The following is a 13,925-nucleotide window of genomic DNA, read 5'->3' on the forward strand; positions in this document are numbered from 1 at the left end:
AGGGAAACCTGTTCTTCAACGGTTCAACACGGAAGTAACCTTGATTAGAAACATCTCTTGTAATACAGTGCAACTGTTTTTAACGCAATCAAGTCGACGCGTGGAAAGTGTCTGATCGGCCCCTGATTATCCCCAATTCTAAAATCTAAGCGGCTATCTCCCCTGTAAAAGGACCCCGATAGCAGGGCCCATGCCCCCACCGATCAAGGCTCTTTTCTCCAAAATCGCCCGCCCTGGGCATTTTGCAGCCCCTGAGAGAGTACTTGTCCTCTCACCAGTTTGTGGTCATCAAGAATGTATTGCCCGGCAGCTAAATTGGTGATCCCACATTTTAGGTTGTGCTAGTCTGAACCTGGAGCTGTTTTTGTGCCTGTAACTGCAACTACAGCGTCTAGTCTAGAATTTTTGATATGACGGGCCAAGTCTAGAGGTAGCAAATCTTTGACCAAGCTCCTTCTTCTTCTCTTCAGTCCTGTCTCTCCTCATTCCTACCTACCAACCTTACGATTCATGCCTCCGTTTCTCCCTGTTTAATAAATCTCCTCCTTATCAAATCTCACCTTCTTTCCTCTCTCTCTCTCTCTACCAAACCTCTCGTGGGCATTGCAAATTATCGATTCTCGATCTCTTCTTTTTTCTCTCTCGGCCCCCTTTATTTGACAATCCTTGTCTGTCCGTTCTCTAACTTCTCTAACCCACTCTCCCCACGTTTTACTCTTCCCAGCATCGCACCGACAGTATAGCAAAACGACAGCTCGACATTATCTCTCGCCTGCGATCAACACACCCGACAAGGTCGATTTAATCATGCGGTGAAGAAGCGACTTTATTAATTATAACGAAACGTCTTTGTCTTTTCCTCACGAGTTTCATCACATACAGTTGTCGTCTTTAGAACGACTCTTTGCCCCGCGATCGACCGAATTCGTCACCTCGCCCTCGATTCGAAAAACTTGGCCGCGCATACGTTTTCTGTCGCTGGCGTCAGAACCCTCCCTTGCGCTGCGCCATAATTCGGGCACCTTGTATCGAGTAGTAATCTCATCGAAGATATGCCCAAGATGCTTGCGCCTGGCTTCAGGACACGGCGCACTTCCTCCTTCATACGATTCGGCGCCCTTGCTACTCTCCTTGTCTTCGCCTTCTGGAGTTTTAGCAATCGCGCACCCACGCCGCAACTTCTTCCTCTGCACAGGTCGCAACAACAGCCTGCAGATAGCTCGGACCCAATTCCTCCGCCTCCCCCCAAAAAGGCAGCGCAGCAAACTGTATGTGATAGAGAACAGATAGCCCCTTAACCACGCCATTTGCTAACTATCATTTGAAGCTGGGAAAAGATAAACCAGTACAGGGCCCCCACCCAATCGATAAACTTATACACGATGGTGGAAAGCGACACAAAGAACAGCTCGCCAGGGAGTCGCACACTCTAGAAGACGCTGCGCAAGCTTATCGCAAGCGCCGTGGACGCCATCCGCCTCCAGGTTTCGATAAGTGGTGGGATTTCGCCAAGCAGAACAACGCTGTCGTTGTTGAAGAATTCTGGGATCAGGTCTACCACGATGTCGATCCTTTCTGGGGTGTTCCTCAGCCTGTGATCCGCAAGGAGGCCTACAGCTTCGAGATGTCGATTCATATTCGAAATGGCAAGGCCAATTCCACGAGTGATTGGTTCTGGACATTGATCTGGCTTGACATGATTCGCTCAATTGAACATATGGTACCGGACTTGGATATGCCACTGAACGCCATGGACGAGCCACGCCTTGTTGTACCTTGGGAGGATATCAATGGCTATATGACCAAGGGAGCGGAATCACGCAAACTATGGTCGGCCAAGGAGGTAGTCTCGGATTTCCAGAAGCTACCCACAGCTGGACGGCACGACAGAAATGTCAGGATTCCGTTCAAACGATGGGAAAAGACTAGTACGTGCCCTTGACCGAGCCTCACGCTTTACAATTGCTAACATGCCATAGGTCCTTATTGGCCAATTGCCAGTCGAGGATGCCCGCCCGACAGTCCAGCCCGCCAGGCCCCTTTGAAGGATTCCTTTAACGAAGTTCCCAAAATCGATATGTCGAACGCCGAACCGCACTCCTACGCCGGATACGTGTCCAACTTTACCCAATCGAGCGAGATCTGTCACCAGCCTGATCTTCAAGGTCTTAATGGACTGTTGATCAACCCCATTTCCGTATCGTCTACCAAGGTCTTGTTTCCTATGTTTGGCGGCTCCAAGCTTGCCATCAACAACGAAATTCTCCTCCCACCCCCGATCTACTGGAAGGCAGAAGAGCGATTCACAGGTGGTGAAGACAACATTGAATGGAAGGACAAGGGCAGCACTGTGGTCTGGAGAGGTGTTGCGACTGGAGGAAAGAACAAAGCTGAGAACTGGCGCGGATTCCACCGTCATCGTTTCGTCTCGATGCTCAACTCTACAAAGCTTACAGCAGCGGAAAAGGGCACTGCCAAGCCAGAGAACTTTGTCCTCCCATCAGAGGATTACCATCTCCAAGCGCAGGCTCAGAACCGACTTGGTGACTGGGTGGGCGAGTGGTCTGACGCTGGTTTTGTTGATCTCATGTGCTCGCCTAGCGAAGACGAGGGCAGATGTTGGTACACAGACCACTACTTCGCAAAGGTCGACGGAATGGACATGCACGAGCAGTTCGCCTACAAGTACGTCCCCGATATCGACGGGAACTCATTCTCAGGCCGCTACCTCGGTTTCCTCAACTCAACCTCCCTTCCTATAAAGGCTACTCTCTTCCGCGAGTGGCATGACAGCAGGCTTGTGCCTTGGGTGCACTTTGTTCCCATGGACAACCGTTTCCAGGACTTTTACGGCATCATGGAATATTTCCGCGGCTATGCCGACACGGCCGGCCACGACAAGGCAGCCGAAAAGATTGCGAATGCTGGCAAGGAATGGGCGAACAGGGTGTTGAGAAAGGAGGATATGCAGATTTACGTCCTAAGACTGCTTCTTGAGTATGGACGTGTCATTGCAGATGATAGAGATAAAATGGGTTGGGTGGATGACGCTCTAAAGGACCCTTCCATCGAAAAGACATGGGCGAGCTTCAACTTGTGAGGAAAGAACAAGACAAGTGTGTTAACATCATTACGGAGTTTGGCCTTGATTTATCGGGAGGGCGATGGCGTTACGGCGTGCGATATTTACCTGGGATGATGGCATGTCGACAGTCTACGGACTCTCTCGACCGGCGAGATTAAGCGGAGGGGGAGAGCATTTCCAAGTACATATAGAACTACACAATGGGCATGCATGAACAGCAGTGATTGCCAAGTAAAGGTCATCATACTTGGCGGGAATCTGAATTATTTGCCTTTCACTTCATTACATCAATAAAATCATAACATGAGTTTTCCGTCTTTTACCACAACAGGGGCGTGCATGATCGTCCAAAAAAAAACTCCGTATTACGCTTTTGAACCACAAAAATGCTTAGCTATACAGTTTTTTTAAGTCTTTTTTTCTTCTTTTTTTTTCTTTCTTTTTTTTTTTGTATTAAAACGAATTTCCACTTGCCCCCATTGCGCCGCCTTTCATAGAATCGTCGTCTTCTGAGGGTGCAGTGTACTCGTACTCGTCCATCAGGCGCCCTACGAGTGTTGTGTAGCTGGGGGCAAAGGGCCATTCGGTCCACGCCTTGATGATGTCCGCCCAGTGCTGCTCCGTCACGCATCTTGCGGCCAGCGCACCGTGTCTCGTTAGGGGCGAGCCACCCTGCGCTGGGTTGTATATGGAAGCTACACCGGGTGCTTGATCGCCGAAACCAGGCCACAGACCATCCATCGCGTCAGGGACGGGAAGAAGCATGTGCTGCCACCAGTAGCGCAGCATGGTATCTGAGATGGTACCGTTGCGGGCATTAGGGCCATGCTGGCGAATGTACTTGTTCATTGCTTTAGGTTGCAGGTCGAGGAGAGCGCAGGGCATATTGGGGAAGAATTCCTTGGCGTGCGTGGCGAGCGGTTCGAAGGGGCGACGATCCCAAAATAGGATGGGGTCCTTTTGTTTAAAAAGCTGGTAGTTGTCACGAACCATTACCCATTCTTTCCGTGTGTTCTTCTTGATGTTGTCGAGACGCGCATCGAATTCCGCTTCGGCCTCGGGGAGCTTGGATGGTGATTTAAAGCCGAGTTTCATGAGGCGATCGCGCTCTTGCAAAAGTTCGAGATAGAGCGCTGAGTCCGCGTCGTCGTACTTTTGACGGAAGCGCAGCGCTTTGAGACGTTCGGATGGCAACGTTGACGCTGAGCTTTCAAATTCCTTTTCGGTGTCTATGAGCTCTTGACGGAAAGGTCGGCTATGGATGGGGCGCTCAACACCTGCGAGAGGTCGGTCTGCATACTCGCGGTTTGCAGTGAGGTTCTTGTAGACAGCTGTCTCGCGGCCAGAGGGCATGGTAAGGCCAGCTTTCTTCATGCGGTCGAGGGTGCGATATCCTGATTCCATGTTGATCCACTCATCGCGGAGTTCGTAGCGGTCTTCGATCTCGGTGTCGTGGCCTGCGACTTCGTGGAGCCATTCGAGGGCGAGTTCGGCTTCGAAAGCACTGCGTTTGCGACGAATTGCGCTTCGGGGGAGGAGTCTGCGCTTGCCGTCGTCGGAAATCCAGATGAGCATACGTACAAGGCCGTATTGTTGGAAGAGAGAAGCAGTGCGAATACTGGACATGAGCTGGTAGAGAACCATTGTGCTAACACATTCGAACATCTGGTACTTCTTGGGTGGGCAATAGGACAGGTTGACGTTGACGAGTAACGTATCATTGCGCTCTGGCTCGGCATCGGGTTTGCGAATTTCTTGTTTGATGTGGTTTTGGAGCACCTCTTGAAGTTCTTTCCAGAGGATACCTGCCTTGGGTACGACTTCAACACTGGGTTTGTTGAGGAAGTCGCCGAGGAAGGGTTTGTAGAGATCGATATCAGGTTCCATGAGGATATGTTTTCGAGGCTGGACTATTTCGTGCAGAGTCTTGCTCCATAGACCGGCGCCGGGGTTTATATCGACGAGATCGCAGCCATGATGGCGTTGGAGGGAGGGACCAATATAATTGGCGACATCATCTAAATGATTTATGTGATGAGCAAGGGAATCACTTGGGGCAGCCAGTAGATAAACTCACCACAGAGGTCTTGACTAACGATATTAACACGATGTTTATCTCCAACCGCATTCTTCTTCTTCCTCCCCATCATATTAACCCAAAGTCCTGTATCACTAAGCTGCTCTGCTAACTCATTGTATGGGACGAGCTTGTCGTTGAGGGCTCGACTTGTGGCGTATCGAAGTTGGAGTTGACGTTTAACGGGTAACGTCGTGCGCGGGAATGGCCGCACAAGCGTCGACCACGCATGTTGCCGAGCGATGAACATTTGGTTTGGAACGTTGGTTCTTTTTCAAACGTACAGCGGGCATCGAAGGCGGGATGATGGCATGCCTGGATACAAGTTGGGAAATTCTAGGTTTTGCCGCGATTGACCGCTGCGATTAGATGGATAAGATAAGATTAAACTAGGATGTTCAAGCGGGGGTTTAATGAGCACACATGCAAGAGAGTCAATGAATTAGATGCACAATACCTGAGCTGTGGTCATCCTTACAATGCCTGGCTTTTACTTCAATCATATTCTGCATGTCATATGTAAGAGCTAATCATGGTGAGAATTACATTACTACCTTGTGGAAGTAATTTAAATAAGCTGGGGATCAAGTGGCTACGCTTTGCTGTTGACTTCGAAGCTTTAATGCATCGTTGTGAACTCAACGATCCACCACCAAATTAATCTTCAAATCTTGCAGGGGAACCTTCTCTTGATCTCGTACGAGACTCTAAGAATCATGATTGTGATAGCTAGCGCTAGTGCACTTGAACAGTTCCAAGCTCACAACCTATCAGAGATATAGCTTACCCTACACTAATTGACCAGTGTCTTGAAGCTGTTGTACGCAAAGTACCGTTGACGCCCAAGATTTAGATAGTAACTTATATATCAACATTTCTTCCATTTCATTCCCACTCCAGGATGCCCAAGCTACAAGATAAATAAAACTCCACGAGACGCCGCCATGCTGTAAGAGACAATTCTGGAAACTCGCTGCCTCCCAAACCTCCTCCGCCTTGTGTATCTACGACAAGTGACTGCTGTAACTCGATTCATATCTTCATCATGCACCTTCGCTACCAAACTCGTTGGTCCACTCGATCTGCCTTGCGATATCGTCCTTGGAGACAGTTGGATGCGAGTCGTCGAGCGCCATTTCAAAGTCCTTGAGCTGCACGTCTGGAGCCAGTAGTTCCTCTGATGAAACGTCGTCGTACGTCATCTCAATCTTTTCTGGGTCGCCGGGCGAGCAAGGCGTCAACATGCGCTTACCATCTTTCATAACCTAGAAGTGTTAGTGGGAATTGAGTTTGAACAATCAAGTCAGACTTACAGCCTTGAAGTGGGTGGCTTGTAGAATCTTTCGGACAGGCCTCATAAGGGCAGATTGAACCACGTTGGCGATATCACTACCAGACATTCCTTCCGATTTGGAAGCAAGAACGTTGTAATCGCTCGCCACGAGAGCAGTGTCGGTGTCGCCAATGGCCAGCTTAAACATGCGTGCTCGTCCATTTTGGTCGGGAAGACCAATATGCACACGACGCTGGAATCGTCGTCGAATAGCAGCATCGAGTTGCCAGGGAATATTGGTGGCTCCCAGAACTAAAATACCCTTGCTGTCGTTGCCCACACCGTCCATTTGAACCAGGATCTCGGTCTTTATACGACGTGAAGCCTCGGACTCGCCCTCACCACGGGGACCGCACAGGGCATCGATCTCGTCGATAAAGATAACCGAAGGCTTATTTTCGCGCGCCATGGAGAAGAGGAGCTTGACCAATCTGCGCAAGACCGTGGTTAGATAGAGCATGTCACTGATCGCTGCGGGGAAAGCTCACCTTTCACTCTCACCCATCCATTTGCTGACCAGATCGGAACTGCTGATACTGAAAAATGTACTGTTCGCTTCTGTCGCAACAGCCTTGGCAAGGTAACTTTTACCTGTACCTGGAGGACCGTACAGCAGGATACCCTTCCATGCCTGTCGCTTGCCCTGGAACAGACTGGGGAACTTGATGGGCAGCACAACAGCCTCCTTTAACGTCTCCTTGGCGCCCTCAAGACCAGCGATATCTTCCCACCGCACGTTGGGCCTCTCTTGGAGAATGGCACCCGACAATGCGTTGCGCAACTTTTTGCTATCGTCGTCCTCGCCTGCTGCAGGCTTGCCCTTGCTAGTGGAGGCACCGTTAGCGCCCATAGCGGACTTGCCATTGCCATTTGCGCTGGGATCGTTCTCGTTGGCGAGGAATTGCTTGAGCTTCTCTGCGCGGTCGAGGTAGGTGGCCATCTTCTCCTGCATGGTAACTTTGAGAGCCTTATTCTTCTCCCACTTGAGCGCCTTGACCCAGAGTTCCATGGAGGACATGTAGAGGTCGAAGGCCTTTTGGTACTCCTTGTTGTGGTCGGCCGTGATGGCCTTTTGCACCTCTGCGATGGCGCGGTCGCGAAAGTTGGTCGACATGGTGACGTTGGTCGATCGAGGAGAAACGTGGGGGAGGGGGGTTTTTGTTGGAACGTCAGAGGGCGAAGGCGTCGTCGGGTCTTGTGCAACTCCCCAGCGGGATTAGGAGGTGACAAAGGCGAGGACCGAGTAATAACGGTCACTTGCAAAGGCTCAAGTCGTTATCGAGATGGTGGAGGGTTTGGTTTGAGGCAACAGTCAATTGCGCTGGGCGGGCTGAACAGTACTGGGACCGATTGGCGGGGAAACATGGCCCAGATCCATATGGAACTGGTAACCTACAGATGCTTATAGCGGGGCAGAGAGGGGCTGCACAACCTTTGGTCTATCGTTTCTCGATGACTTGGCAGTTTAGACGATAACTCAAGAGGAATACTAGGACGATTCAAAATAGGCAGAAACGTTTCTACCTGCTTAGCGATATTTTACCACATTTTACATCATCACTCATCAGCTTCCAATCACCATGTCAGACCCCCAAGCGCAGCTCCAGGCCCTGTCTGAGGACTTCCAGAAGCTTCAAGGCGGTATGTTCAATTCAATCTCTGTGAGCAAAAGACACGTGCTAATGTGCCAAATAGAAATGCAGAGCGCTATTGAGTCGCGACAAAAGCTCGAGGGTCAGAAGCAGGAGAACGTTGGTGTGCAACAGGTTGGTCATCTTGACATAAGCATCACCCCAAATTTCTAACCCAAAACTTAGGAGTTTGAACGGCTACAAGAGGGCGAGACCATCTACAAGCTTTCTGGTCCCGTGCTACTCAAGCAGGACAAGTTTGAGGCCGAGAATACAGTCAAGGGCCGTCTAGACTACATTGGTAGCGAAATGTGAGTGTCATTCCTTTTCCAAGGTTGTACCCTTGTCTGACCCGATTTAGCAACCGGCTAGAAGACACAATCAAGGAAACCCAAGGGAAGCTCGAGAGGAAGAGGACAGAGATTATTCAGCTTCAACAAAGCGCCCAAGCAGCTGCTCAAGGCAAGGGCAAGGAAGCATCCAAGTAATTTCACGAAAAGAGGGACACAGGAATGGGTTAAACAAAAATAGACCATGAGTTGAGTTATATTTCTACAAAAAATATTGATGAAAATAATGCAAATTAGACAAATATCCGGCACCTTATAAATGCCGCGCTAAATGATACCAGTGGGAGAGTCCTCCGTCCAAAAACGCCAGTCGTGATTCGTCAAGTGATCTAGTTGATCGTCATGATGCTGAACCCCCAGGGAACGCCCATGTTCTTATGTTCTAGAGCAGCGCGGGGTGAGAACATAAAGTCTTGCTTGTCGTCAGCGGCGATGGGCTGGGGTGTCGCGGCGTCTTCATCGGCGTCCATGGCAGTGATGATAGCCTCAGTGATATCGCTCTTCTTTGTGCAATTCTCGAACACATTGTCGCCCTCGATAAGGCTCTGCATCAAAGCTCGCTGGTCGCTTTCGGCGAACAATTGGGCCTCGCGGTTGAGGACGCCATAGTTGACCTTCTCGCCCGTCTGCGCCAGACGCTGGAAGATGATTGTGAAAGCAGCAATGGCCTGGGCCACGATGCGGACCTTTTGTTTTGAGCTAAGGTGCGCAAAGAACTCGGATGTCTCTTGTTCCAGAAGCAATTGTGTGTTTGTGTCGAAGATGGATTGAAGGATGCGGTGGAGGATGTTACGGCAGCTGAGGTCAAGGTCTGCGCAGACGTCGAGCTCAAAGACAGACGAGATACTACGGAGGATGCTGGACAGGGCGTCGAGAGGGGAGAGGTCGTTGGGGAGAGTGACGTGCCCTTGATCGACTGTGAAGATCTCGACAGCAGTGTTTACGGCGGCTATGCATGTTAGTTTGTTGATCTACAGGGCGTGTTCGTCGTTACGTACATCCGCGGGCAGCATTGACATCGAAAGGCTTGACCTCGACAGCGGATACGGTGGAGTTGTTCTTAATGGCATCCATGTTGTTGTTGTTGTTGTAAGTGAGGTAGAAGGGTATAGCTTGAGTGTATGAGATGAAATATGATGAGGTATGATGAACTCAGAACGAATTGAGATTGTCTTTATAAATTCGAGATTAAATGCTAAATATTTGAAGCACGAGACCTGGGAGAGGTTGGCTTTTAAACTCGATCGCCCCTTGGAAAAAACTTTACTTGGATGCCCAACTCGTTGAGGATCCAGCATATCCTGGCACTCATAATATGTTCCTCATGGCCACACCGTGGTCAATGCCCCCTTACCTGAGGTGTCATGGGCGTGGATAGATGGGCCGATGACCGTGGGACCATTGGGGGCCTCTCTCACCGTGGGATGACCGACTGGGTGTAGTGCGGCGATAAAATGCGACGCAATCATGATCATGGCCATGATGACCCCAACCCAAGAGTTTGTTTTGGGTTGTTGAGATGCACTTCTCTTGGTACTCGCGCTGTATCAGTCATGATCAGATCCCGCTACTAAGTTTGGAGCCTAGACGTAGGATTGAAATCTGCATCTGCCATCGGTCCTAGACTTCCCGTCTTGTCGTATTTCCTGTTGTGGTAGTCTCATTATAGGGATGGCGATCCGAGTTCCCCGAACCCAGCCTGAAGCTTCCAATACATGGATGAAGGGTGTATTTCCCAGGCGAGTTGTCCCGATTTTGACTGTAAGTTATCGGAATAAATCGGAAGAGAGGCAAAGACAAGCTCTTGGAAGGCCTCAAATTACTGATGAACCTTGCCAAGGAACTTTCGACTCGGTGAGACAGAAAAGGGAGTGCATTACATGGAGATTGCAATTGTACGATTCTCATAAAGAAACCACGCCATCAGTCTATGCATGATACAGAAAGTGTGGCAGTGCCTTCTGAGGCGTTTAGCCACACCTCAAGAGATGTTTCATCGTTTTGGCTTATGTGCATATGCTCCGGTTCGTCATTCTATACCGCATAGAGCCATTTCCTTCCCCGCCATTGGGCATGGAGGGGCAATCAAGGTACCGACACTTGCCATGAGACGCTACGCGTCGTCACAGGACCCGACCCATTGAATTCTATCTTCATACTCAAGTTTCCCATCTTATTCTCCAGGCAACCTCCTAAAGTTGTCTCCTAACAAGCCACGCGGCACTTCAACTTGACAGCCATGAACTTGCTATAAGTGTTTCTTACGACTCTACGACAGTCACCTACCTACCAATCATCATCTCATCCTGGTCTTTCAAGATGGACTCCAGAATAGCGATGCGGCCAACTCGGCCCCAAACCGTCAAGGAGCTTGTTGCTCAGGCCGAGAATTTCAGCTTCAATATGAACATCCCGTTCAAGCACTGGATGCGTGCAGCAGAAACGTTGTACCAAGAGGTCAGCATTTTTTTACTAACTCTACGACATGTCGGCTAATTTATTCAGGCTTCTTTTGCGGTTTCAGACGGCGACTTCGGACGAGCTTACATGATGCTGTATCGACACTCCCTCCTCATCCTCAAATATCTTCCAACGCACCCGCAGTTCAAGGAACCCGATAACAAGAAAGCCTACATAGTGCTATCGAAACGCATTCAGCGCGTGATCCAAGATCTGGAACAGCTCAAACCCGAAATCGAGAATGCTGTCAAAGAGTGGGAGCGAATGGCGCTTTCGCCAAAGGCGGCTATCGAATCACCAGACCCTCCGTCACGATACGAACAATTCGCAGCTCGCGATCCAACATTGTCCGGCAATGCTAGGATTCTAGATGCTTCCGACCATCAGGACCTGGCAGTTGATCTCGCACAAAGGGAATTGACACGGAGAGACACCGTGAGAAGGACGACGAGACATTCTGGGATTGCCGACGAAGACATTATGTCGAGAAGAAGAGGGGGTAAATGGGATCAATGGGATGGTGTGCGAATCGGAGACGATGAGGATCTACGGCGGCAGATGGAGGCAACTAGGCATGCCCTCGACTCGGCGCACGAGAGACGCAACGACGACGATTTCCGACCCACGTCGCATACTTACAACTACCCATCTATCTCCAGACCTCGACCGGTCGAGTACGAGAGAAGCACAACACCGACAACTCCATCAATACAGCCGAGTCGACCGCCTAAGGAACCTGTCGCTCTGCCTCCCAAAGAACCCTTGCATCCGTCTCTATCACAGCCGCTGCCCCCAAGCCTTCCACAAAAGGTGCCCCTATCAGGATACGCACCTCTTATACCATCTCCATCACCTCAAACTGCTGGTGATCGGCCTGAGGTTCCTCGCAAAGAGGCGCTCAGCCCAACTGGAGACGCTGGCCCACCAGCAATTCCCCAGAAAGAACGTCTCACATTTAAGCCAGGCGCATACCTTGAGAACGGCGATCCAATTCGATCTCTCTTCCTACCGAAAAACCTCCGACAGAAATTCCTCGACATCGCTGCTGATAACACGCGTCGTGGACTTGAGATGTGTGGCATGCTGTGCGGAACGCCTATCAACAATGCGCTGTTTGTTAGGTGTCTCTTGATACCCGATCAGAAGTGCACGTCGGATACGTGTGAGACAGAAAATGAAGAGGTCATGTTCGACTACTGCATGAGTGAGGATTTGCTTCTTTTGGGATGGATTCATACGCATCCGACACAGACATGTTTCATGAGTTCACGAGATCTTCATACTCATGCTGGATACCAGGTTATGATGCCTGAGAGCGTGGCTATCGTGTGCGCGCCAAAGTTCCAGCCTTCGTAAGTTATCACTATCAATTGTTGCCTGTACAAGCTAACAAATTAAGGTATGGGATCTTTCGCCTAACCCACCCTCCAGGGTTGGACCACATCCTGAACTGTAACCATCAGGATACATTTCACCAGCACTCAATTGACAACATCTATCGCGGGGCGGGTCAACCTACGGGTCATGTGTATGAAAGCGATAAGTTGGACTTTTATGTACACGATCTGCGAACCAAATAGATTGATTGTCACGGTCATCAAGAATGAACGGGGTGGACGTGGAGGACGGCCATGCATGCATAGCGCTGGAGTTTTACAGGTGATGGGGTGCTTGTTTCAATGCAGTAGACTTGATTAAGACAAGATATGACTCTGATCAATGGCTCAGATTACGGTGCGACAGACATGATCTGCAAGTTGATGGCAAGTGAGTTGTGAACTAAAAAGATTCGTTCGTCCTGCGACATTTGTCACATAGTGCAATACAGTACAAGACAGTAACCCAGTGGAGCTCGACGATCTCTCTCGTCCCGCTGTGGAGGCCAGCTTGAGATTGCACCCCAGCTCTGTCGGCAGCAGAGGGCCTCTTGTTCTCTTTTCTTCCTAGCCTAGCTCAGGACCAGGGGGCACATCGATAGTCTAGGTTAGTTGGGAGACCCGAAAGGGCTGATGATGGACATGCAGGGTAGCGATCAGCAAGCTGAGGATGTGAACTCTCCATCTCCCTTGACCGGGTGAGTGGGTTGGTAATCGAGATTGATTTAGCTGGGGATTTTGATTAGGGTTAGTTAGTTGGTAAGGTATGGAGACATACGCAGAGAGAGATAAGAGAGAGTCTTGATGTTGATGTTGATTCTGTATACATATCATCACAACAAAGTCAATATCGACCCTAGAGCTTAACTACAGCCAAACTACCGGAAATTTTTATCAAGACAATTCCTCATTCTCCTCAACCAACGACGACAAACCACGTCATTGTCTCTCCCTCTGCTCCCTTACCTCGATTCACGACACGGCAGCACAAGATGCAGTCTATTCCCAAAAGGGTCTTTCAGCTGTGATGCAACTGACCATTTAGGTTCAAGCTAATTACACAAAAAAAAAAAAGAAGAGTAGCCCACAATGTCTCAGTTGGCACACGAGTGATCGTCACGGAGAGCTGAACAAAGTGCCGGTACCTAGTCTGACTAGTGCAGTGCAGATCTTGGGACGGGAGCGATGGATGGATAGAGCCAAGGGAGGGTCGGACCGCTGGAGAGTTCTGAGCTTGGGGATTATGTTTGTTTTGGTAGTGATAAATAAATGATGTAGGGAGAGAGCATTGAGGTATTGAAGGATGTAATGGCAATTGAAACCAGGCATAAGTAAATGAGTCTTGTTCACCTACTCAATCGCTCAGATATGGATCCATGTCTCATCTAACAAGACAAGATCTCAGACAAAGCGGAGAGTTATGTACATAGGGAAGATCACCCACCGCTAATATGTACAGTGCCAAATCCGCCCTACTCTCAAGCAACCTCCTCCTCTCTATCTCAGCCCAATAGTCTAACTACCTATCCACCGGCATCTGATTGACCCGGTGACCTCAAAAATACAGTACAAAGTGGCGCCGCCCTGGACCAGGAGGTCAATGCAGATCTGCC

The 13,925-nt window shown here is 49.8% G+C and overlaps 6 protein-coding genes across 6 annotated transcripts; 3 read left to right on the plus strand and 3 right to left on the minus strand.

Moving 5' to 3' along the window:
- Positions 1–1,061: 1,061 nt before the first annotated feature.
- FGSG_10966 (uncharacterized protein) lies at positions 1,062–3,100 on the plus strand (the record flags this gene model as incomplete). The annotated part of the gene is made up of 3 exons (XM_011327104.1): positions 1,062–1,268; positions 1,352–1,928; positions 1,980–3,100. 3 exons carry the CDS (start codon positions 1,062–1,064, stop codon positions 3,098–3,100), a joined length of 1,905 nt encoding a protein of 634 aa, XP_011325406.1.
- Positions 3,101–3,538: 438 nt separating this feature from the next.
- On the minus strand, positions 3,539–5,412 carry FGSG_10965 (uncharacterized protein; the record flags this gene model as incomplete). Its single annotated transcript, XM_011327105.1, has 2 exons — positions 3,539–5,103; positions 5,163–5,412. The coding sequence occupies 2 exons, from the start codon at positions 5,410–5,412 to the stop codon at positions 3,539–3,541; spliced, it is 1,815 nt and encodes a 604-aa protein (XP_011325407.1).
- Positions 5,413–5,826: 414 nt separating this feature from the next.
- On the minus strand, positions 5,827–7,609 carry FGSG_10964 (vacuolar protein sorting-associated protein 4; the record flags this gene model as incomplete). Its single annotated transcript, XM_011327106.1, has 5 exons — positions 5,827–5,869; positions 5,950–5,977; positions 6,214–6,427; positions 6,536–6,926; positions 6,984–7,609. The coding sequence occupies 5 exons, from the start codon at positions 7,607–7,609 to the stop codon at positions 5,827–5,829; spliced, it is 1,302 nt and encodes a 433-aa protein (XP_011325408.1).
- A 466-nt stretch (positions 7,610–8,075) lies between these two features.
- On the plus strand, positions 8,076–8,614 carry FGSG_10963 (uncharacterized protein; the record flags this gene model as incomplete). The annotated part of the gene is made up of 4 exons (XM_011327107.1): positions 8,076–8,136; positions 8,191–8,261; positions 8,313–8,437; positions 8,488–8,614. The coding sequence occupies 4 exons, from the start codon at positions 8,076–8,078 to the stop codon at positions 8,612–8,614; spliced, it is 384 nt and encodes a 127-aa protein (XP_011325409.1).
- Positions 8,615–8,665: 51 nt separating this feature from the next.
- FGSG_10962 (uncharacterized protein) lies at positions 8,666–9,650 on the minus strand. Its single transcript, XM_011327108.1, has 2 exons — positions 9,475–9,650; positions 8,666–9,425 (listed from the first exon to the last, which is right to left on the minus strand). The coding sequence occupies exons 1-2, from the start codon at positions 9,548–9,550 to the stop codon at positions 8,806–8,808; spliced, it is 696 nt and encodes a 231-aa protein (XP_011325410.1). The 5' UTR covers positions 9,551–9,650; the 3' UTR covers positions 8,666–8,805.
- Positions 9,651–10,795: 1,145 nt separating this feature from the next.
- FGSG_10961 (uncharacterized protein) lies at positions 10,796–12,516 on the plus strand (the record flags this gene model as incomplete). Its single annotated transcript, XM_011327109.1, has 3 exons — positions 10,796–10,933; positions 10,982–12,288; positions 12,336–12,516. The coding sequence occupies 3 exons, from the start codon at positions 10,796–10,798 to the stop codon at positions 12,514–12,516; spliced, it is 1,626 nt and encodes a 541-aa protein (XP_011325411.1).
- Between the last annotated feature and the right edge of the window lie 1,409 nt (positions 12,517–13,925).

This window comes from Fusarium graminearum, chromosome 3, assembly GCF_000240135.3.
Source record: "Fusarium graminearum PH-1 chromosome 3, whole genome shotgun sequence".
NCBI lineage: Eukaryota > Fungi > Ascomycota > Sordariomycetes > Hypocreales > Nectriaceae > Fusarium > Fusarium graminearum.